The sequence below is a fragment of the Acanthopagrus latus genome, chromosome 9 (genome assembly GCF_904848185.1).
Source record: "Acanthopagrus latus isolate v.2019 chromosome 9, fAcaLat1.1, whole genome shotgun sequence".
NCBI lineage: Eukaryota > Metazoa > Chordata > Actinopteri > Spariformes > Sparidae > Acanthopagrus > Acanthopagrus latus.
In genome coordinates, this window is record NC_051047.1 from 17,362,732 (window position 1) to 17,384,295 (window position 21,564).

Here is a 21,564-nt window from a genome sequence, read left to right on the forward strand (position 1 = left end):
GATTTATTTTATGAACATCTGAATCACCAAATATTTAAACCATCAGCTCCACTCAAACCAACCCCATTTGCAACATATTAACTTCAAAGTGCCAGAGTATAAAACACCTAGCTACGACAATTTAGGGAAGTATACCAGACTTAAATATTAAAAATAATTTAAATCAACATTAAAAATATGACTCTATAGAAAAATGTAACAGCAACTTCATTTGTATGGACCACAACTGTGAAGACAACACGAGCAGTTTAAGATCACAAACTTCTGTGTTTGATGCCTTGAACATATAAAAACATGAGAGTGAAAGAACGTTAATTCACCAAAGAAATGACAACTTGTCCTGACTATGGCTTCAAATCATGGCTGGATTAACTTGCTGGGGTGCCCTGCGGTAAAATGAGCATAAAACTATAAACAGATCTGTGAACTTCTGGTTGCACTGGGTAACATGTGCCTTCATTATCGTAAACACACACCCTGTGGTTTTTATTGAGTTAGTCCCACAAACACCTTCCTGCTGTTGAAAATACTCACTAAAGCACCAGATGCGTATTAATCCACAGCTGAAAATAGTCCAGACAAATGCACGGTTTACTTCAGTTTGAGTACCATTTGACTAAAACTAAAGTGACCAGCTGTTTATATGGAGGACTAAAACTGCCCAAATTTAAAATGAATAAAGTAATAAAAAAAAAAAAATGACTTGATGAATAAATGAGTATGCCATTAAATGCACCAAAAATAATTTAAAAAATGAGAGGGAGATATTGATTAATTTATAAAATGTAATATGAATTTGTCTTTTAAATGGCTTCTGTATTAAGTTACTTTTGTATTTGTTTTAAATATTTATTTTACTTTCCCAGTTTTTTCCATTTTGTTTATTCAATAATTTATTTTACAAATGTATTTACATATTTATGAATGTATTTCTTTAAATGTTTTTACCTGTTGCATTTTCCATCTATTTATTTTCATACATTTATTTATTTCCGTATTTTCTTTTTACATTGCTTTATGCATTTCTGCTTCATTAAAAATTAGAAAACCAAATTAACAGAGAAATATTATTTTTTGACAAATTTGATAAATTAATTAATGTGTATATTTAGTACATTTAATAGCATATCAATTGATAGTTTTAATTAATACTTTGTTTTCGATTGTGGCAGCTTCAGTCCTCCATGGTTGTAGAAAAGTGAAGCACATTTTTAAGTATGTATAAAGTAAAAACATTGTTTATAAAGATTATACATGCAGTATTGTGCTCAGTGTTGCATATTCCCAATCAATGCCCACTTCTCCCCAGTTGGTAATCCAGCCTTGCTTCAAATACAACTTCACTGAGTGATTATGATGACGTCATGTACAAGACAGCGTTACCTGTGAAGTGAGGAGTGTTTGTGATGTCAGTGCACAGCACGGTGATCACGTAAGATTTAATTACAGATATTTACAGATGAAGTGAAACTTGGTTTAACTTTCAGGCCTCCAACAATATGTGTATCAGTGTCCACAGCCAGTTTATCTTAACCTCACTGCAGGAGGCATCAGGGCCTACGTGTATCAAAAAGTCTCTGAGTAGGATTCAGTGATTTGAGAATAACTCTGAGAACCTACAAGACATCATGCTCATCATCATTTATAGAGACCTGGACTCAATAATGTTCTATAAAATTTGAAGTAGTTGCATTTTAGCACAATTTAGGCAGTGTTTACATCGTGAAATAGCTTAAATATACTTTCCAGTCATATCACTTTGATTTCGGCCTACATCAAGAAGACCCTTGGACCTTCACACGGATGATGTCTGGGCGTGTTCGCTTGGTGCCTTGCTCTGCAGAGTGCCAGAAACGGTGTCAGAGTCAAGCAGTTCAACTATGCTGTAGGGGGAACAGTCCTCCAGTCCCAGCTTCCCACAAGCCCAGCCGCAGAAGCCTTTCTCCAGGTCTCTGACGGACATCCACCACTCGCTGAAGGCCCAGGACACCTGAACCACGGCTGAGTACAGAGCCAGAGACACTGCCATGGGCATGATGAGCATAGGGTAGAAGATGATCAGGAATGGGCATATTGTGATCTTGTGCCAGAACGTCCGCTCTTCATTATATACCAGGAAGACGTTGTACCAGGTAAGAGTGCCATAGTAGAAGGAGGTGATGAAGGAGAGGAGGAAAACCAAGGGGGCGCATGAGACGCTCCAGAGGACAACATGTGGCCCCTGACACACACCTAAGCTGCAGGTGCGTTTCGAGCCTTCTCCGCCCTCGCACTCTGCATCAAGACGTTCCCTTGATTTAGCCAGATCCCTGAGTTCCTTCTCTGTCATGGTCAGGTGAATGTCAACTACCTGACCCTTCTTCTTCCCTCGGGTGATGGTGCCAGTGAGGGTCACGTAGCGGCTGTCTGGAGGAAGGCTCCAACCTCCTCCTGTTGAGAAATAATAAAATACAACAACAAAAAATATGTTTCCCTTAGTGACATAACCTCGTCCTTGGAAGCTTACAATGAGCACTTCAAATCGTCATTTTTTTTTCATCTGTTAAACTTTAAACGGCAAGTCCACCAATTTAACCCAGGTCTTGGGTAGTACTACTGCATATGTGGAAAAACTTGTATAAAGACTTTTGTGACTCTTTGAGAGAAATTCAAATATACAAACATATCAGACATGTACTCCACATGATGCTATAGAGAATCTTAAACAAACAGTCATTTTAAATTAATCGTCATGGAGATAAGACATCAAACAAACTGAGAAACAAACAAACACATGATATCTAATTGAAAATATCTGTGTTTTGACATAGTCTTAAATTTGCAAAAGAAACCTATAAAATGTTTAATTTCCGAAGAACATTATGATATTTGTAAACTCAATTTTTATATTAGCCTTTAATTCATTTTACACTATACTGTGTAATTTTCCATCCAAGCCGAAAACGTTATCGCATGTGCACAATCGTAAAATAAGTGCATTTCTGTTTAATCATTACAAAAGCTACATTTGTTGTCAATGGCTTAAAATTTAGAGAAATATAAATGTGTTGATATATTGTGTGAAATTGCAGTAGTACTCCTGAAGACCTGTAAACACAACATGACGTGTTAAATGGGCGGATTTACCCTTTAATGGAGAAACGTCTCTAATTCTTGCTTTCACTCAGTGTAAACGTATGTCACTATTTACACAGTCCTATACTGAACACAAACCTTTCTTCAGTGTTCTTCACACACGTATGTATTCATGACTGATCGCTGACGCTCTGTTCTGCAGTAATAACGACTCTGGCATGTGGCTTCAGGATTTTTAACAGAACCTGACACCTGTCTCACCTTCGCCTGTAGGTGTGCAGAGGAATTTAGCCCCCTCCTCCGTGCTCCTCTCTGCTCCCTCCTCGCCACCTTGGTCCTCTCCAGGCGCCCTCTCCATATCAGAGCGGTAAACGATAATGGACTCGGGTCGGGGGTCTTTCTTCTTCCTCCTCTTCCTCCTTATGGAGGGTCCCACTTCTCCATCGTCTACGTGGTTCCCTGATATGTCTGATCTTAAGGAGATCATCTGGGGGCTTCCCTCTCCTTCAGTTTGAGGCTCCTCAACCTGTGCCATGCTGTCGCCTGATCCAGTAAAGGCTTTGGACTCTTGGCTTGCTTTTTGATGGGTTATATATGGAGGCTAATAGTTAAGTCCTGAGCATCTAACATACAAACAAGAACAGAGAGAGACTGACATAAAAATCAGGTTATTCACAGTCACAGTAATCCTCCATGTAGAGTGATCCTGGCCTAGATTCTGCACAGTCCCCTTTTCTGCGATGCTGACTCGTTAAACATCTAACTAATCTCACATTATATTTGATCTGACAGCATAACGCATCTGCACACAATGAGACCAAAATCGTCCTAGATGGATGATAAACAAAGCGTGATGGATGAGTTCAAAAAAGGGGGGCTGCTGCCTCTCTCCTGCGGTGGATGCGCTGCGAGCTCAGTTTAGAATCAGCATTATCCATCTTTTACAGGCATCATGACAGGAAAAACTGCACCGTTCATTGACGAATAATGGTGATGTTTTGCAAAGGGATGCATCATAAGAAAAGATAAGAAAAGAGGGGGTGAGACCGACAATGCAATCCATTCTTCACACAGCTGATCCCCTCCCATTTAAATCCCACCCATGTCCGCTCTTTTGTCTGTAGCCCGGCGAACAACATTGTACTCTAACTGGGTCTGAAATGTAAAATTCAATCTTACCTTGAGCAGGCAGGGCGAGCACAAAGAAAAACCGCAACCGTGTGAGGATAAATAACTGAATTTAGCTGGGCCCGCTCATCACAGCGATGTGTTCTTGCCGATACAGATGCGCTACGCAAGATGATTTCCAGAATAGCACTAAGCCCGCCTCCCGAACCTCTGTCACACCAATCCTGAGCCACCCACGAGCCTCACTGCAGTCACGTGAGCGTGACAACATCCACCCAGGTCTAATAATAAGCACATCTGTCACAGAGGATGGGAATGTATAACTAATATGTCCACTGCAAATCAAATATGTACATCAGAACACAGTACAAGTAGAAATTTCCACTGCTGTATATCTTAGGCTGGGACTGTTTTATAGCCTTGGATTGTTACATTTGACTATTTCTATAGGCCATATATGGTAATGTATGGAATCACATTTCCAACAGAAAATAGGAAATACATAAATAAATAAATCTAAATGAACAAAGGTATGTGAAAAAGTATTTCCATAGTGAGTCATAATTAAGAGATATCAAGTCATCAAGTTATCAAATAAAAAGTCAGTTGAGATGAAAATTCTATAATATAACAAAAAAGTCCAAATTAGATTAGAGTTTAAAGTGAGATCAAACTTCACTTTAAATGTAATGTTATTGCAAGATTTAAAAAGTCATAATTATAGCATAAAAAGTTGAAATTATGTGAGGAAAAGTCAAAATTTTGAAATTAGAATTCATAACTATGAGATAACAAGTAAATACTAGAGATACAAATTCATCATATGTAGATGATATAAAAGTCATAATGATGAGAGCGTATCATTTTTAGTCAAGGCGAGTTCTCATATTTTTTCCTCTTTGACTCACAGAAATAGGCTTCCAAACTCATGTTACAACCTGTGTATAATGTAAGAAAATGTTGGATACAAAATGATTATAGCTTGAATATGTTAACATGAAATGTTAAGCCCTGAAAAGCTTTCACATAAACTAAAATTCACAATAACTTTTAATCTTTCTTTAATTTACTTGTATACAACGTTAAAATCGCAGTTAATTACCTGTACATTTTGCTAAATGTACAATGCTAACTATGCTAACATCAGCTCCAGCTGGTTTACATGCCTCAAAACAACTGGATTGACTCTTTTAGCTCATGATTATAAAATACACCAGATTTCCAAAACTATAGTCAGTGCATCCCAGTGATATTTAAAAGCTTAACCTTAACTCAGAGTAATAATATATATGAATCGAAAAAAAAGTTCATGAATTAATAGGAACTTACTTGACCACTGGAATGCACATCCTGTTAATGGACGTTGGTAAATTAATTATGCTGCTGTTTTGGAGTACAAAAGAGATTACCAGTCTCAATGGTAATATTCCTGGCAATATATATATGTTAAACAAGAATTGATAAATACAAAATCGATTATAACATGAATACCTTGATCCTTCAACAAATACAGGTGGCTGGTCTTTTATGTTGAAAGGGTGCGTGTCTCCTAACGTCTGAACGGTTGAGCAGCAGCAGTCCGACGACACCAGTAAGCTAAAGCTAATGTGCTCGAAGTCGGACAGGTGTAAAAATGAACGACCAGTACTCATTTGATAACATTGACAGCCTCCTCTTTCAAATAGGTGAGTACAGTTATTAAGTTTATTGTGCTTTTTTTGTCGAAGTTTTTTTTAAAAAAAATGTTTGGTTGGCTTCCAATGAAACTATTAGCGTTAACGCTAGCAAGCTAGTTCTGGTGTTAACTAACTAGCCTATGCTAATTCAGGTGAAGAGATAACAAGTAGCTATACTGACAAGATAGATAGATAATAGTTCTATTCAAATTAATGCTGCAACTAATGATTATTTTCATTTTAGATCATTTAGTGGATATTTTCTTAAGATTTTTTAATCTATTAAGATGGTTGTTTGGTGCATGAAATGTCAGAAAAAAGATTCACAAAGCCCAAGACGCTGTCCTCAAATATCTTGTTTTGTCCACCACCAAAAGAGATCGAGCTGACTGTCATAGAGTAAAAAAAAAAACAAAAAAAACCCCAAAAAACAAAATTTACAGCACTATGTCAAAATGGCTGGTAATTAATTTAACAGTTGAGGACTAATTGATTAGTCAGTCAGCTCTATTTCAAATAAGCTTACTGTTGTTTTTTTTTTTTTTTTTTATCATGTAGCTCTTCAAACTCGGGAGCTTTCCCAAAAGAAGAATGAAATCAACCAGCAAATTAAAGGTATGTCTCACAGTTATTCCTATTGATCTAACCAGAAGCAGTAGTTGTATAGAATTAGATGGATAGTTTACCATAGATTTTATGTAGTGAAATGGTGTACATCAAGTGTTTTCAATTTTCATCAACAGTTTGCAGAGCTGAAATTGCTGAGAGGAGGTCTTACATTGAAACAGTCCACAGAAATACCACAAAACTTGAAGAGGAAATCAGGTTGAAGCAGAGCACAGTGATACATAATAAAACAAATGCTAAAAGGTATGATGACTAGGTAATACATGGGCAAAACCATGATGAATCAAGGTGACACATCATCATATTTTACATATGACTTAACGTAAGCAGTGCAGTGTGATGTGTTTAATAGTTTCCTGCTTGTCATCCTTGTAACTTCAGCATGAAGGCAACCAACAGCCTGCTTCTTCAGTATGAGCAGACACTGAAAGAAGAACTGGAGAGCCGAAAAGCCAGCTACAAACAGGACGTGTATGTTCAGTTAGCTGTGGTTAATTGTGTTAAATACATTTTCTGTCAGCAGTAATAATCAAAACTGTATTATTCCTCATTTGTAACCCAACAAGGGAAGTCTACGAAGAGAGAATTGCAAGCTATTGGAAGATCTTCCAGTCACATAAAGAGTATTATTGCCAAAATCCTCTTGCTCAAAAGCTCCTCACGCTGCAGGCTGAAAAAGACGAGATTGAGTCAAGGATAAAGGCCTGTGATGATCAGATAACAGTGAAACAGAAGGAGCTGGAGCTTCTCACTGGTAATACAATTTTTATGTCATCACAATATGCCATGGTAGAGCTCAGGTATTTACAGCTTTCTATACTGCTAATTTAATTTCTGTTTGACCAGGTCCAGCAGTCAGTTCTTCTTCCACTGAGAAACTACCAGACAGGTATCTTTCAGTGAATCTTTCAGATAACAATACTGATGACATAGCCTCGAAAAATAGTTTTCTCTGATTGAGTCCACTTTTCTTCCTAGTGTTTCTGGCCAGCAGCCCATAACAGAACCAGAGAAACAACTAGATACTCCCACAGAGGAGATCAGTGATTGTTCCGTTGACATCTCCTCACTTCATCTCACCCAGACAAAGGTGCTCTTATATCTCAATAAATAACAATGGTATTGTGAAGCTGAGGAAACTCTAGCAACTACAGATTGTTAAAGGTAAAGCTGATTCTGTTATAACCACTAACAATTATACCTTAATAGATCTCGCAGAATGGTCACAACACTTCTGTCGAGGAAAATGCAGAAGAAATTAATGAGGAAAACAAGGACCAGGATACTGTAGTCTGCAGCCCTTTACCAGAAAAAGCAAGCAGCGGGGGTTGGTCCAGTCAACAGTCAGATGGTAAGCAAAAAGTAAAGTCTGGTATGTATTTCAATTAATCGCAGCGCTTTACACACAGCATAGCATGTCTGCCATGTGTGGATGGTTACAGTATGTTACACACTCTTCAGATAAAAGACGGCAAGATGTGATTCACACTGAAGAGCAGGACCAGGAAACTAAACCAGAGGACCAGGTCTTGGTAATGTCTCTCTACTTTTCACCTTATTCTAAGCACGATGACATCTTGTGTGAATTATGGGTAAGATTTCTGGTGAGATCCCTCACTTGAACTGAACCCGCATTTTCCATGGACCTCTTTCTGAGACTATTTGATATGGTGTATCATTCACTTATGAAGATCTAGGTTGTTGAGTGAATAGTATTATTTCTTGGCCCACTTAGCTGATGCTTCTTGAACTCTGAAAGTGCCCACTGTGAGTCAGTTATTGTGATTCTTTGTTACTTACACTAGTTCTGCTGATCATGAATGTACCATTATCTTTTCCCCTGTAACCTCCCCATCAAAATGTGGATTGCTTTTCTTTGTCACTTATGACTAAACGATGAGCCTTTGGGTTTAAACAGTTGGTCAGACAAAGGAAGCAATTTGATGATGACTGTTTGAAACACATTTTTGTCATACATTCTACAGAACTATTGAGTAATCTTGACAACAATCTGCAGAATAATCGATAATAACTGTTAGTTTGAGCCATACTCAGCAACAGCATCTTTTACTAGAAATAGTCTCAGGGTACTGATGATAATCCACAGATTGACGAATTTTCTATTAAAAAAACATTTTCTACCAATGTAAAATGGCCAATGAAAGCGCTTCACAGGAAGGTCCCTGCAATATTTTGTGAGCAATTACATGCAGATGAGTTTTGCATTAATTTATTTAAGATGAAAGAGAAAGAAAGATTATTAGATGAATCACATGATATAAGATAACAACACAGTTCCATGATGGACTACACTCTAAATGTAATTTTCAAGACTTCCACTCTTGGAAATGCCCTCACAGTCAATGTGTTTTTGTGGATAGGAAAAGCAGCCAATTGTATCAGACATGGATGAGGCGATGGAGCTGGAGGAGATGGAAGAAAGAGCAGCTATAGAGGAAGAACAGGCACCAACCAGAGAAGACAGGATCGGTCGTGATGCTTTTCCTCAGTCATCACCTCAAGAAACTAATCCTGAGTCTTCCACAGCAACAGCGAAAAATGTGTCTACAACCCCAACATTCCCGTTTAAGTAAGGTCTTGTGTGAGATGTCTAAAGCTTTACATCACTGTCAGGACGGCTTCTCAGAACTCTTTTTCCATGTTGCCATTTCAGCTACAGCCCAGGCAGCTCCCCCCATCGAGGGACCTCTGATACCAAATCGCCAGCTTTCCTGTTCTCCCTGAACTCAGATCCCTGCACCCCGGGCTTCTCTGGATTTGGATTTGATGTGGGCTCATCGCAGGATGAGGTGAGGAGTAAGCAAACGGAACAAGTGATTTGACAGAAATCATAGTTTCTTGGTTTTGAAATGACCTCAAAGTTTCTTTACAGGACTCAGCTTTTGCTTTCACTGGCTCTTTCTTCAATGAGAAGGTACTGCATTTGTACTGTTCCTCTGATATTGTATACAGTAGAACTAGAGTAAAAAACACCAACCTGCTGTGTTCATCTCTTCGTCAGAAAACCACTGAATCAAAGTCTTCAAGCTGTAAGTATTAAATCGAATCTCTCTATTTTTGTGATGTTACTTGCTCTGAAGTACAGGTATTTGTATGTTTTTGCAGGCCTTGAGTTCCTGTTTGGCCAACAAAAGCAGAGCGAAGACTTCCAGTTTGCCTTCTCTTCCACGAGTCCTCAAGCAACCAACAAAGAAAACAGCGGGGATGAGTTTCCCTTTTCGTTCAACTTTTGAGAGTTTAGACCTACTTAAATACTTAATTGGCATCCTCATTTTTTTATTACCTACTCTCTTCAGTAATGTTCACACATGGCAGGTTAATGACAAATACCTGTGGTACCAGTTCATAGTTTAACACCATTGTAAGATTTATAAAACCTCAACAGTTAAAAATCTAAGTGAAGTTTGCCATGTAGGATTTTGCTAATATACTTTCTATTTTTTGTTTCATTAAATGTTTGATATTTATTTATGTTTAGCTTAATGTCTTAGTTCAGTTGCTATTCACAAAACAATGAACATATCAAATATTACCACAGTTGAATAACATTTTATTGCAGATACTGCATTAGTATCAAAATAATACACAACATACGTTCATAGTTCTTTACAGATTTCTCTATTGTAAGTGCAGTAGTGTGTTTATTACACAGTATAATAATATTTTGATGTGCCGTCCAGTTTGCATCAATTAAAGACAGAAGCAGTGTTTCAGTCCTACAAAGCATAAATAAAAGGAAATTAACATCTCACTGGTCCCATGAATCACACAGTCACATTCCGACAGCATCAGAACTTTATCTCAAACCAAACACTTGAGCACTCAATGTAAATTTTTATGGTCACGACTCGCGTAAGATAATTTCCCCCAAAATACTATACTTTAAGTATTCCAATCTGGCAACACTGGTCACAATATGGATAAACACGCTTCTTTTAACTAAGGTACATGATCAGATTATTTCTGGCTCAGTGTTTGTTTTAGAGACACCAGTATTTTTCTTGTATGTGATTGAGGAAGCAAACCATTTAAATCATAGTATATACAATCTGCTTTATCTAATATGTTCAGTAGTTTATTTGCAAAATTCTAGCATTAAGACACACATAGTTACCTTTTCATGGCAGTGAATTCCCTACATACGGTTCACTTGACACAAGGAAAAGCAAAACCTGATCTGCATTGATTTCCTAATTCAATAATTGAATAGTCAAAGTATATTTTTACATTATTTACTGTAGTTACTATGACACTGATAACATATGAACACTATGATTACATATTTTGGTGCGTAAATGACTGTTTACAAAAAGTTTTGGAATTGGTCCTGTATATCCCCAAAAACAGTTTCATTTAGTTTGTGTCAAGTTTAAATCATGGGTGTGTTATGCTGATAAAATGACTGTTTCTGTAAATGGACTTGGGTTGATCTGGGGAGATCAACATAGCAGCTGTAGTTGGTTAAGAATAATCCTATTCTTGAACAAAGTGGTCTACCTCTATAGGGATGCTTTTCATAATGTGGTCAGACACTTAGAGTAACGATATTTTCAAAAAAGCAGGAGGCTTACATCGCAGCCTGGGCTTTGGCTGAAGGTTCCAAAAACGTTTTGTACCTACCTGTCATTTAGACACTAAAATACATAAAAATAGGGCTTAGTTTTAAAAATACTACAATTCCGCTTTCAAAAAAGTCTTCAGTCCTGTAAACACATATGAATGCAGACTGAAACCCGTTCTTGATGTAGGAAGGATGGACAGATAAGGGTTACAAAGTGCAGAGAATGTGCTGTTGTAGGGAGCCTAAAACCCAGAGTCGATACTGATGGAGCGCTGAGTCACATGTTGAATCTCTCCTGGCACATATTCACAGAAGCTGGTTTGGTACTTGGCCAACATTCTAAGCAGCGGCCGAAAATTTAACCACCACTGGTCTTTGGGCATCCGGTGCCTGAAAAAGTGGGACATAATTTGCATATTATTAAAACAAATAAAATAATGAACACTTGCAATTCGGCAAAAAGTGAGTTACTTACTCAAAATCAGTCACAGCCTTCAGTTCAGTGACAGGGCTGAATGAGATGACCTTCCTGTTGAGGCCAATCACACATGCTGTATCTGGAGAGTTGGCGAACACGCGGTCTGGTGGGAGAAAGATGATGTAATAATAACATTGCTGCGGACTTACTTTGGCGCTCTAAGCAATTTATTTATGTCAGCTATGACTTTATACAGTAACTCTACCTTGTCTGAAGTTTTCAGTCAATCTCTCTGAAATCCACTGGATCGCCCGAACACCCAACTTGGTGCCAAAATTCCTATCGAAGGGAGAGGGTGCACCTCCCTAGAGCACAAACACACAAACTGAGTGTAAATATGTTAAAAGACTTTTTTTCTTTCATTTGTAAGATGGTAAGCTGTGTTTTTCTGGAGTTGTTGGATCTTGTAAGGTGGCTCTGTACCTGCTGAAGGTGTCCCAACACATTGACTCTGCAGTCAAAGATTCCCTTCCCCTCCGCTGAATACAGCCTATGAATGAAATCTGTAGTGTAGCTTTCATGGCATTTTTCATTCCTGTTAGGACAGAGAACACAATCAACTTAACAAGCACACGGATGTTCATACAGTGTGATGTGTTTCATATACACTACACTGTTTGTGTAAAGTTTTTCAGTATCATCTTCTGCAGCCACCATCACATGACAGTCTGTGTGGCTGAATGAGTGTACCTCAACACAAGACCCCGCTGGATGTCCTTCTTCATCTTTTCAGTCAAGTGCTCCACATTGGTCTGTCAAAAGGCCAGATACTTAAACACTGAACAACATAACACTGAATATTATAGACAAAAAAAGAAACAGCAGAGGTTTGATTAATGGTCTTACCTTCAGGTCGTGGATGTTGAAGGGGTCTTCAAAGATGTAGGCTGCATCAGCACCCACAGCTATACCAGTGCAGGTTGCCAGATAGCCACAGAATCCACCCATCGTCTCCACCACGAATATTCGTCTCTTCGTCCCAGTGGCAGACTGCTTGATCTTGTCGCAACCCTGATGAGGGGAAAAAAATCAAAATGGCTGTGTGTGAGGAGACAGTGGGAATCAAGGACAGGGTCCAATTTAATTTACTCATAATTAAAGTGAAACTCGCCAAAAAAGCAACCAAGGCTTTATTTGCGATGGAGTGTGATGATGGACTGTTCCTCAAGCCTGCCAGTTAGATCGCACTCGGGGATCGACACTTTCTGTCTGCCATGACGGCGGTGCGCCGGAGTTGCAGCAGCAACCGTGAGTCATTCACAAACCTTATTTTTCATAAACTCTGTGTACACAAACAATGTTCTCAATGCTCATGTTCATGTGTAGAGACCCTGGTGGCACTACGAGCTAAGTTTCATGTTGTGTCGAGCCTTAATAGTGTTTTCAAAATAGCGATTTTGATTATCTTGCCCAAAAATTAAACTATAGTAAATCTAAAAAGTGCCTCTTTTGTCATAATTATGCTTTTACACGAAGGTCTGACTCATATTCAATCGCAAATAAAGCCTTGGTTGGTTTTTGGCATGAGTTTCACTTTAATCCTCACCTATACTGCACTATGAGTAGTTTCAGAGCCGAAAAAACAGCCAAAAGACGAGAAAGGAGCAGCTTGAAAAGAGGTCAAGTTGTTCCTCAGGAAGGGTTTTTTGTTTTTTTTTGGGACAAAGCACTATTGCTGTGTTATTTCTGTGCTTTTTAATCAAGAAGTGGGGTGAACCCCAGTTTTGACTACATATCCACAGTTCAAAGTGTATCTGAGTTATACATCGTGTTAGATGGGATGTTTTCTGGCTTGCCTCAGTCTTATTTCATGATAATCCTAAACATCAAAGTGGCACCATTAATTTGCCATCTGCTCAGCATTACCTCCATGGCAGCATTGACAGCCGTGTCTGCTCCCAGGCTGAAGTCAGTTCCAGGGACGTTGTTGCTGATGGTAGCAGGGATTACACACATGGGGATGCAGAGCTCATCATAGCAGCTCCGGGCTTCAAACAGCTCCAGTACACCTCGGTACGCCTTTGAGGAAGATTGAAAAACCTCTTTGATGTAACATTGACACTATAAATGAATATACAAGTAATTCAGCCCTGGGTCTTTGATGGGCTGCATCTTGCTCGTTACCTCAAACCCTCCGACTACAAGCAGAGCTGAGATGTTGAACTTGCCGATGTTTTCCACAATTTTCTCCATGTGTTTGCTTGGAAGAGTTCTGAAATAGGATGTAAAAACATATTATTATTACACAGACTGTGAGAACAGTTCTATTACTTTCCCTGTGGCTCTGGAGGAAGTTTTGGCAAGTCAGAGAAAAGACTGTGACATCACCCCAGTCTCAGCTTTGGCTTTGGAGATGACATGTTTTTAACCAGGAAATACACATTTATCTTTACTTTAAACATGTTCACGTGATCGATATCAGTGTCCTGTCGCTCACCGTTTTGTCCCCAGCAGGGAGCCCCCTTGGCCCGTCCACCCTGCCACGCTGTGCCACTCCATCTCAGAAACCTGCAGACAAGACGGGGCATCAGCATTGGAACAGTTTCCTCAGTCTCATAAAGATTATTTATTGCTAAAAATCGAACTGCAGCGTGGTGAAGGCGCCGCGGTAGAAGCCCTCACCGCTCCTCTGGCCAGTCCTTGAAAGCCATCGTTGACGGCGTAGACCTTGTGTCCGTGGGCGAGCGCCAGCCTCACAGCAGACCTCACTGCTGCGTTCATCCCTGCAGCCGGAGCTCCAACGTTCAGGATAGCCACAGAGAAATTGCTCTGAAGGAGAAGACGAGTGAATTTGAGCTTATTATTCGTGATTCTATTTCATGTGCAACGGCTAACACTGTGTGTGTGTGTGCCCTTGTGTGTTCACCTTAGTCTTGGCCGGCTTCTGAAAGGCAAGAAGCTTGTAGATGTTCCAGTTGTTCTCAAAACTCCTGCAAGAAAATAATCACTTTTAGCTTCTTCTTGTTTAATATTTGCACAGAAAAAAAAATGTACATAAATGGATGATACATGTATTGGGGACTTAATATGTATTATAATACACTGGAAAAAATACTCAGCTCTCACCCTCCACGCAGTTTGATAGCCTCATCAAACCTCTTCTCATTCATGGCCGTCTGCACCAACTTAGTCTGCAAATTATGGAACAAACAAACAAAAAAAAAAAACACGCAGCAACCTCTCACTATTCTGCGAGTACTTTGTGTCCATTAAAATTAATTACAGAAGAGAGGAGAGCCACTCACCATCTCCACACACTCCATTAGAGGCAAACGAACAGCCTTATTGCCTGACAGGCCGATGGCACAGGCTGGAGTGTCAGGAGAGGCCTCCATCAGGGCTATCACCGCCTCCACACCCAACTTACTGCTCTGGAAACACAAGAGCATTTAAATACAGGGGCTACGGATATAGGAAAATATTACCTCCTACTCATTAGTCTTGTATTGGTTATATAAACAAGGTCTGTCTAAATACAATCACAGTTTTGATCATGTTAAGTTTACTGAGGAGGTGTGCAACATACAGTTCTGTTGTCTAAATCAAAACTACAAAGATTTCACGGAATCATTTCTGAAGCACAAATATAGGCCCGCCAGCTACATGTGAAATGTGTCTCGTAATCCAAGTTGATAAACATCTGCTGAGGTTATCATGGTCAACATCAGGACTGGAGATGTGTGTGACAGTCAGTGGTGATTTAAACATTGCTGCCCTCACTGGTCAGCACCAGAGATACCAGTCAGTTAAACATAATTTATATTTAAATGACATGTTTACATAATTTGCAGTGAAATGTCTTTAAGACAAATGTTGCTTCTTAAAAAGTTAGCATCCATTATTAATGTTAACAAGGTTTACTAGTGAGACTACGGGGCTGTTCACATTAGGCATTACTGCCCATCCCAAAGTGGACGTTTCTCGTTTTTAGAAACTTTGCATTTTTTAAAGGGATTCAGGGGACTTTCTCCATGGACAACAAAGGTATCATATATTAGCTACTTTTAACTGCATTTTTAAATTAACACAAGTGTACCATCAATACGTTACATTCTTTAATACGTCTTGTCTATAACATATACAGTCGTAACAGTGCGTTCAAACAATTGTTGGGATACACAACGCACTTCACAACGCTAATTAACAATGATTTAAGTATCATATACTTTAAAAGCTTTTGACAGGCAAGCTCTACATTCTGCCAGGTTAGACCTTGAAGTTAAGATTCAAACCATCGCTGTAGTCGAACATTTATGTGTCGTGTTGTCCAACTCACCAGTATTCTGTCAAACGCAGAGGGAGTTCCTCCTCGCTGAACATGGCCGAGTACTGTCACTCTGGTGTCATAACCAAGCCTCTTGACCACCAGCTTCAAACAGACATGAAAACAACTCAGTGTACTGTTGGATTGTCATTTAGCAGGCATACGCAACTAAGAGACTGAACAGTAATACGTAAACATCACTAGGTTGTGTCACAGAATGACAGCGATCAAGCATCCCAAGACTTTAAGACTAAACTTGTGATGAAACTTACATCTTTTATGTAGGCTGAAGAGATGGGCTTGCCGTTTATGTCGATGGCTCCTTCTGCCACGATAATAATGTTGAGTCTTGACCCCTTTATGCGGCTCTGGAGGCAAACATAAAAATATATTTATCACTGAATCAGTAACAACAAATCCTGCTTCTGAGCTGTATTTAAGCGACAAAATGTCACATCCTGGAGAAAGATGGTTTCATGGATTGGGTTTTTTGTTGATATATTCTTTTGGTAACTTTTACTTCCCACTTCCTGTCTTTGTGTTTTTCTTGCCTTTTTGTAGTGCCTTATTAGTTTCACCTGCCTCTTATCAGCCTTCTCTCAGTTGTATATTTAAGTCTGTGTCTTTCCTTCTCTCTTTGTCAGTTTGTCTGTTTTGTTCCAGGTGTCTCTGTGTTTGCTCCTCGTGTTTCCCTGACTGAGTTTTTCTCTTGGCATGATCTTTATTTAGATTTTGTATTTCTCTTTAGTCTTTTGGATTTTCCCTAGCATGTTTGGTCAGTGTTTTTAACTGGACTTAGATTTTTGGACCACTGTTTTTGCAGGCTATATCAGATTGAGTATTGAGTCTCATCCCCAGGTCTGATGGTTGTGGCTGATGTCCAACCTGAGCTGGTGACCCAAAGTGACAGTGATCGATGGTCTGTGGATGAGACTCAACTCACAATCAACCATCTTCCTCCAGTAACTTACATTTTGTTGCATGAGAGCATGTTCACATTTCTCCTACTTCAAAAGTGTGCCTGAGGCTAATATACCATCTAGACTAGTTTCTCTGTCTTACCGTTTCAAGACGGGCACACATCCGGTCCTCCCATCCCTCCTGAGGAGGAGCCTCTGGAATGAAGAGCCAGTCTGCCCCAGATGCCAGCGCTGACACCAAGGCCAGATACCTGAAGTAAGAGCATCAGAGTAAGAGCATTTATCTTATTCAGTCGCAGTATGTAACAAACTGGGCCAGAGTGGTACTCACCCACAGTGTCGGCCCATGACTTCCAGAACAAAAGTGCGCTGGTGGCTGCAGGAGGGACACAACATTTATATTGAAAAAAAGCTAAGAAACATTTCTGAGCATTCAAAGGATTCTCTGACTGTTGCAACACGCCGAGACTCAAGGGAGCAAGTCTGGGCAGGATCGGAGAATATTTCTGTGATCTCAGCAGCCTTGAATGGGAGAGTTGGTTTAAAAAAAAAAAAACATGGCTTCGATGATTGCATTCCATTCACTATAAATCCTCACACTATGCAGGTATGGATATGCATGAAGAGCACTCTGATATACAGTTGGGCTGCAACTAACGATCATTTTCAATACAACCCATTATCATGAAACATTTTACTATAAATATGTGAAATATGCCATCAACCATTTCTTTGATCTCAGGGTGACGTCTTTAAACAGCATGTTTCCAAATGTGTCCAAACCCCAGAGACAGTTTACTTTTATATATTATTACAAAGAAAAGCAGAAAATCTTGTTTTCCTCTTCTGCTTAAAATGCATTTCCCAAAGCTACATAGTGCACCTTTAAAGTACCAGTGTGGCCTTACTGTAGCTTCATGTTCTTGAAAGCATTAAGTCAGAAATACCGAACAAATGAAAAAGATTTGTATCAGTGCGCTCATAAGAGTCACTCAGATGAAACGCCAGCCGCCACTGTTCAATCACAGTGTCTGACCTTTGCGCAGTGGTCATGATAGCATCAATTATCTCCATGATGCGGTGCAGCGCGGAGTCGGCTCCGATGGTCATGTCAGTGCCGCAGAAGTCGTTGTCGATGGAGCCCACGAGCCCCACGATGTTCAGGTGGTCGTGCTGCTTGGCCAGACTGTCTGTGATCCGTCCTGAAAGGCACACATCGTACACGTTGTTGTAGATGTTTTACTTGAAGCTCATTATTGTGTTCACTTAAGCAATAAAATAATGATAGTAAAAACACAGTTACAAAGTGTTTTATAGAACCGAATAAAAACACAAAGCGAATACAACAAGCTTTGCCCCATAAAAACTAAATGTAGAGAAAACAAAGAGAGTAAAACAGAGTGACATAAAGTGAATAAAATCACAGAAAATCTATTGTAAAGGAAGTGCGTTTTCAGCGCTAATCTCTTCAGGGCTCTGACAGATCGTGAAAGTTACCGTTTTTCTAAGGCACTGTGACAAGCTGCCGATGGTGTGTGGGAACACTTTACCTTTCTGTACGAGCTCCTCCAGCAGGCTGCTCCACTCACTGCGGAAGAGGTTGGCTCCGGTGAGGCTGCCGTCTCCACCGCACACACACAGGTTGGTGATGCCTTTCTTCACCAGGTTGAAGGCAGCGGCAAGCCTGCCCTCACGGGTCATGAAGGCCTTGCATCGGGCGCTACCAATCACAGTCCCACCCTGCGGACACAGTGATATAAAACCAAATCAAGGCAAATAGAAAGATGTGAGTGAGCTACTTGAGCTACGGTCCACCTCCGACGTAGCCGTCGTTCCCAACTTCTGGGCCATGACTTCCAAAAGGGGTCACAAGATGGATCTAAGGGGTTGTGAGATAATAGTATAACAAAATAAGAAAACAATATTTTGCCACATAGCATTAGGTTTATTTCTTAGACTTTTCTCTAGAAGTTATTTTAACTGAACAGCCTAAGAAGGAATATTCACTTTTCCCTTTCTTCACATTTGCTGCATCAGGTCTAATGCAAAAAACAACGGTGGAATTGCTTATAATTTCTCTCGAATAGTTGGAACTTGCTCCTTCTGAGGTTCAACGCACATGCAGCAAGGCACCTTACCCCATTATAACCAGTATTAGACAGGCAGGGAGACAAGAGATGATAGGAGACGGATGAAATTATAAAACTCCAATTGAAACCATGGAAAGGAAAGAGAAAAAAGAGATTTAAGAGCAGAAATGAATGAAGGCACAACAGGCATGTATCATGAAAGAGATTTTGACATAGTAGCAGTGGGTAAAGCACACGTGTAAATAATTCAAACAAATTTCGAGCGATTGTGTTTATTGCATAACTTCTTACTGGGCCACCTGAATGGAACCCAGTGTCTTTAATGTTATTTGTACACTCAGGGGTAAACCCACCATGACGTCATCGAGGGCTCTAGACTAACTTTTTACACTGGCTGTGCTGTTGTTTGTAAAAATCAAGCCTTTACCACTGCTGTCAACAGTGACTGATGACAATACTGTAACCTACCTGTTGGATGATGTTGGTCACACTGTGCCAGTGTGCCAGTTTGATATTGTCTCCCCCCTCCACCAGGCCCTGGTACCCCTGAGACGTAATTTTCAAATTGAATGTTAATGACAAGAACAGTGTGGGCGAGACAATGAAGAATAAAGAACTCAATGTGTACATTTAATAAGGTCATATTAACACATCCATCTTGTTTACCTCATATATAAGATAGACCTTGGCCCCCACATAGATGCCCATTCTGGTCACAGCTCGGACAGCAGCGTTCATCCCTGGGTCGGGGGATAAATATTAGATTCACCTCTGCTCCTCAAGTCATTACACACAAGCTGTTGCATCATAACCCTGCATGAGGAAATCAAACACTGTGGAGGATATGACTTCACTATCTCTTAGTGGGCAAAGGTGCCACCCGCTCTCTGGAGACATATTAACAACAAGCAATTACATGAGAACACCCTGACACGTAACATGTCGTTTTTGCACATTAAGTGGGGCGTGCTGTAGATTGATTGCTTGTTCACTACTTTATTTTAACAAGTTGTTTTTTTTTCAGTGAAATTTAAATGCAAAAACGTTCGTTATTCTTTGTCTCAATTCATGGCGTCTAAGAGAGTTACCACTTTCCAGGATACTTGCATTGATCATCAGGCCGTCATGATTTTTATGAACATCGTGCCAAAGCAGATGCAAATAGGAGCAATGCATTAAAAATGTACAACACCATTGATAAAGTACCAAATTACGAAACAAAATAAAAGCACTAACTATGCCAAAGGGCCCATTTCAGAGTAATCCGTCAATAAAGGTCAAAGGTCGTATACAATATCATAAGATTATAATGATCAATGTTTTGTATGTGATGTGTGTATCAATTTAATGCTGCAGACAGTTCATTTTAATGACTTTATGCAACTCTAGGGAGGCTGTGATGTCTAAACCTATGATAATACATCACAATTTATTCGTTGATTATGTTCTATATTCATGATATGAATCTGCAGAGTAACTAAAGCAATCAAGTTAATGTGGTTTAGTAAAAAGTGCAGCATTTGCCTCCAAGAGAAAGTGCAAAAGTAGCAGGAAATTGTTACATTTCAATAAAACTCAAGTGCCACAATTTATACTTGAATTTGGTGAGTGGGTGTATTTTGTTACTTTCCACCCTTGGGTTACAACATATCTACTGTACTAAACTATGCAGTACATACACGGCCATTGACCCCTGCTGACACTCTCTGTCATTTTGACCTGACTGTCAGTATTTACTCATCTATCCATGAACAAACTGACATTAATTTCCCGTCTACGTCACCCTTTACTGCAGAGACCTATCTTTAATATATCCAAGTGTACATGTAATTGACTAACAGCAGCTGAATGCCAGCTTGGCTGACTTTTAAGTCACCTTGTGCATCTCCACCGCTGGTCAACACTGCCATGGCCCGACCAGCTCCCGTCATCTTCAGCTTCTCCAAGTCCATCGAAGACATCTTGACCCGCTCAGTTTACAACAGTGAGAGGGGGCGAGAATGAAGAAATGTCGGTTACCTAGCTAAATAAATGCTTGGTTTTGTAATCCTGGGTTTCTCCAGATGTCGCTTCCTTGTTTTCAGCAGGTAATAAACTCGGTTAACGTCACGTTTCAACTGCTGAGACACTTCTGTCAGTTTGACTCCGCCCTCGTCCAGAGGAGGAGGAGGACAGCGAGCGTTGACTTTATGATCCCGCGTCGTCCGGCGAAGCGGAGCACACACTACGACATTAACTCCGCCTGCTCGCCGCGCCCTGACGTTTAAACAGCAGGGGGCATTGCAACAACACGTACAGCACGAGTTAATGATTTCAACAGGTTTTATTGGCTAATTCTCATATCTGTGGAAGCACACTGCAGCCAGTTAATGACAAAGTAATGAAAACTTAGCCATGATTTAAAAAAACGTATCCAATGTAACTCACAATTTTTAGATAAAAACAAAAAACTACATAAAAAATATTGGTTAAAAAGTTTAAAGAAAACGATGAGATAAAAAGTCAAACATATGATGAAAAAGTGTGACTTTAAAAAGTCACAATTATGAGCCAAATGCTTATTTTATTATTATGATGTTTTGTAACTTAGAATTGTGATTTTTTTGTCTTTATTTTCAAAAGAATCAGTTTGACTGTAGAACTAGAGCTTAGGACATTTAAGATAAAAGTATACACAGTAGATTTACAGTATGTGCATATATAGAATACAATAGTGGGTAAAAA

At 39.6% G+C, this 21,564-nt stretch overlaps 3 protein-coding genes across 7 annotated transcripts; 1 reads left to right on the forward strand and 2 right to left on the reverse strand.

Moving 5' to 3' along the window:
• Window positions 1-1,626: 1,626 nt before the first annotated feature.
• tmem169b (transmembrane protein 169b) lies at window positions 1,627-5,827 on the reverse strand. Of its 3 annotated transcripts, none has more exons than XM_037109606.1 (3): window positions 5,695-5,827; window positions 3,337-3,698; window positions 1,627-2,430 (listed from the first exon to the last, which is right to left on the reverse strand). In XM_037109606.1, exons 2-3 carry the CDS (start codon window positions 3,608-3,610, stop codon window positions 1,796-1,798), a joined length of 909 nt encoding a protein of 302 aa, XP_036965501.1. In that variant the 5' UTR covers window positions 3,611-3,698; window positions 5,695-5,827; the 3' UTR covers window positions 1,627-1,795. The 3 variants fall into 3 exon arrangements, with proteins under 3 accessions (XP_036965501.1, XP_036965502.1, XP_036965500.1); XM_037109607.1 differs by lacking the exon at window positions 5,695-5,827 and adding an exon at window positions 5,533-5,617; XM_037109605.1 differs by lacking the exon at window positions 5,695-5,827 and adding an exon at window positions 4,255-4,467.
• LOC119025720 (protein SIX6OS1) lies at window positions 5,750-10,276 on the forward strand. 3 transcript variants are annotated; one of them, XM_037109601.1, is made up of 14 exons: window positions 5,750-5,888; window positions 6,438-6,494; window positions 6,623-6,749; window positions 6,888-6,977; window positions 7,073-7,260; window positions 7,353-7,395; window positions 7,485-7,596; window positions 7,716-7,857; window positions 7,968-8,038; window positions 8,888-9,096; window positions 9,181-9,316; window positions 9,400-9,441; window positions 9,529-9,556; window positions 9,633-10,276. In XM_037109601.1, exons 1-14 carry the CDS (start codon window positions 5,837-5,839, stop codon window positions 9,758-9,760), a joined length of 1,425 nt encoding a protein of 474 aa, XP_036965496.1. In that variant the 5' UTR covers window positions 5,750-5,836; the 3' UTR covers window positions 9,761-10,276. The 3 variants fall into 3 exon arrangements, with proteins under 3 accessions (XP_036965496.1, XP_036965497.1, XP_036965498.1); XM_037109602.1 differs by having other exon boundaries at window positions 7,359-7,395; XM_037109603.1 differs by having other exon boundaries at window positions 7,362-7,395.
• pfkla (phosphofructokinase, liver a) lies at window positions 10,061-20,997 on the reverse strand. The gene is made up of 22 exons (XM_037109600.1): window positions 20,717-20,997; window positions 19,507-19,580; window positions 19,309-19,386; window positions 18,301-18,490; window positions 17,787-17,952; window positions 17,082-17,126; window positions 16,893-17,001; window positions 16,103-16,198; window positions 15,843-15,935; window positions 14,812-14,937; window positions 14,633-14,697; window positions 14,433-14,496; window positions 14,189-14,335; window positions 14,004-14,074; window positions 13,691-13,778; window positions 13,433-13,585; window positions 12,413-12,577; window positions 12,257-12,318; window positions 11,990-12,101; window positions 11,772-11,871; window positions 11,564-11,669; window positions 10,061-11,478 (listed from the first exon to the last, which is right to left on the reverse strand). Exons 1-22 carry the CDS (start codon window positions 20,799-20,801, stop codon window positions 11,331-11,333), a joined length of 2,343 nt encoding a protein of 780 aa, XP_036965495.1. The 5' UTR covers window positions 20,802-20,997; the 3' UTR covers window positions 10,061-11,330.
• Window positions 20,998-21,564: the final 567 nt, after the last annotated feature.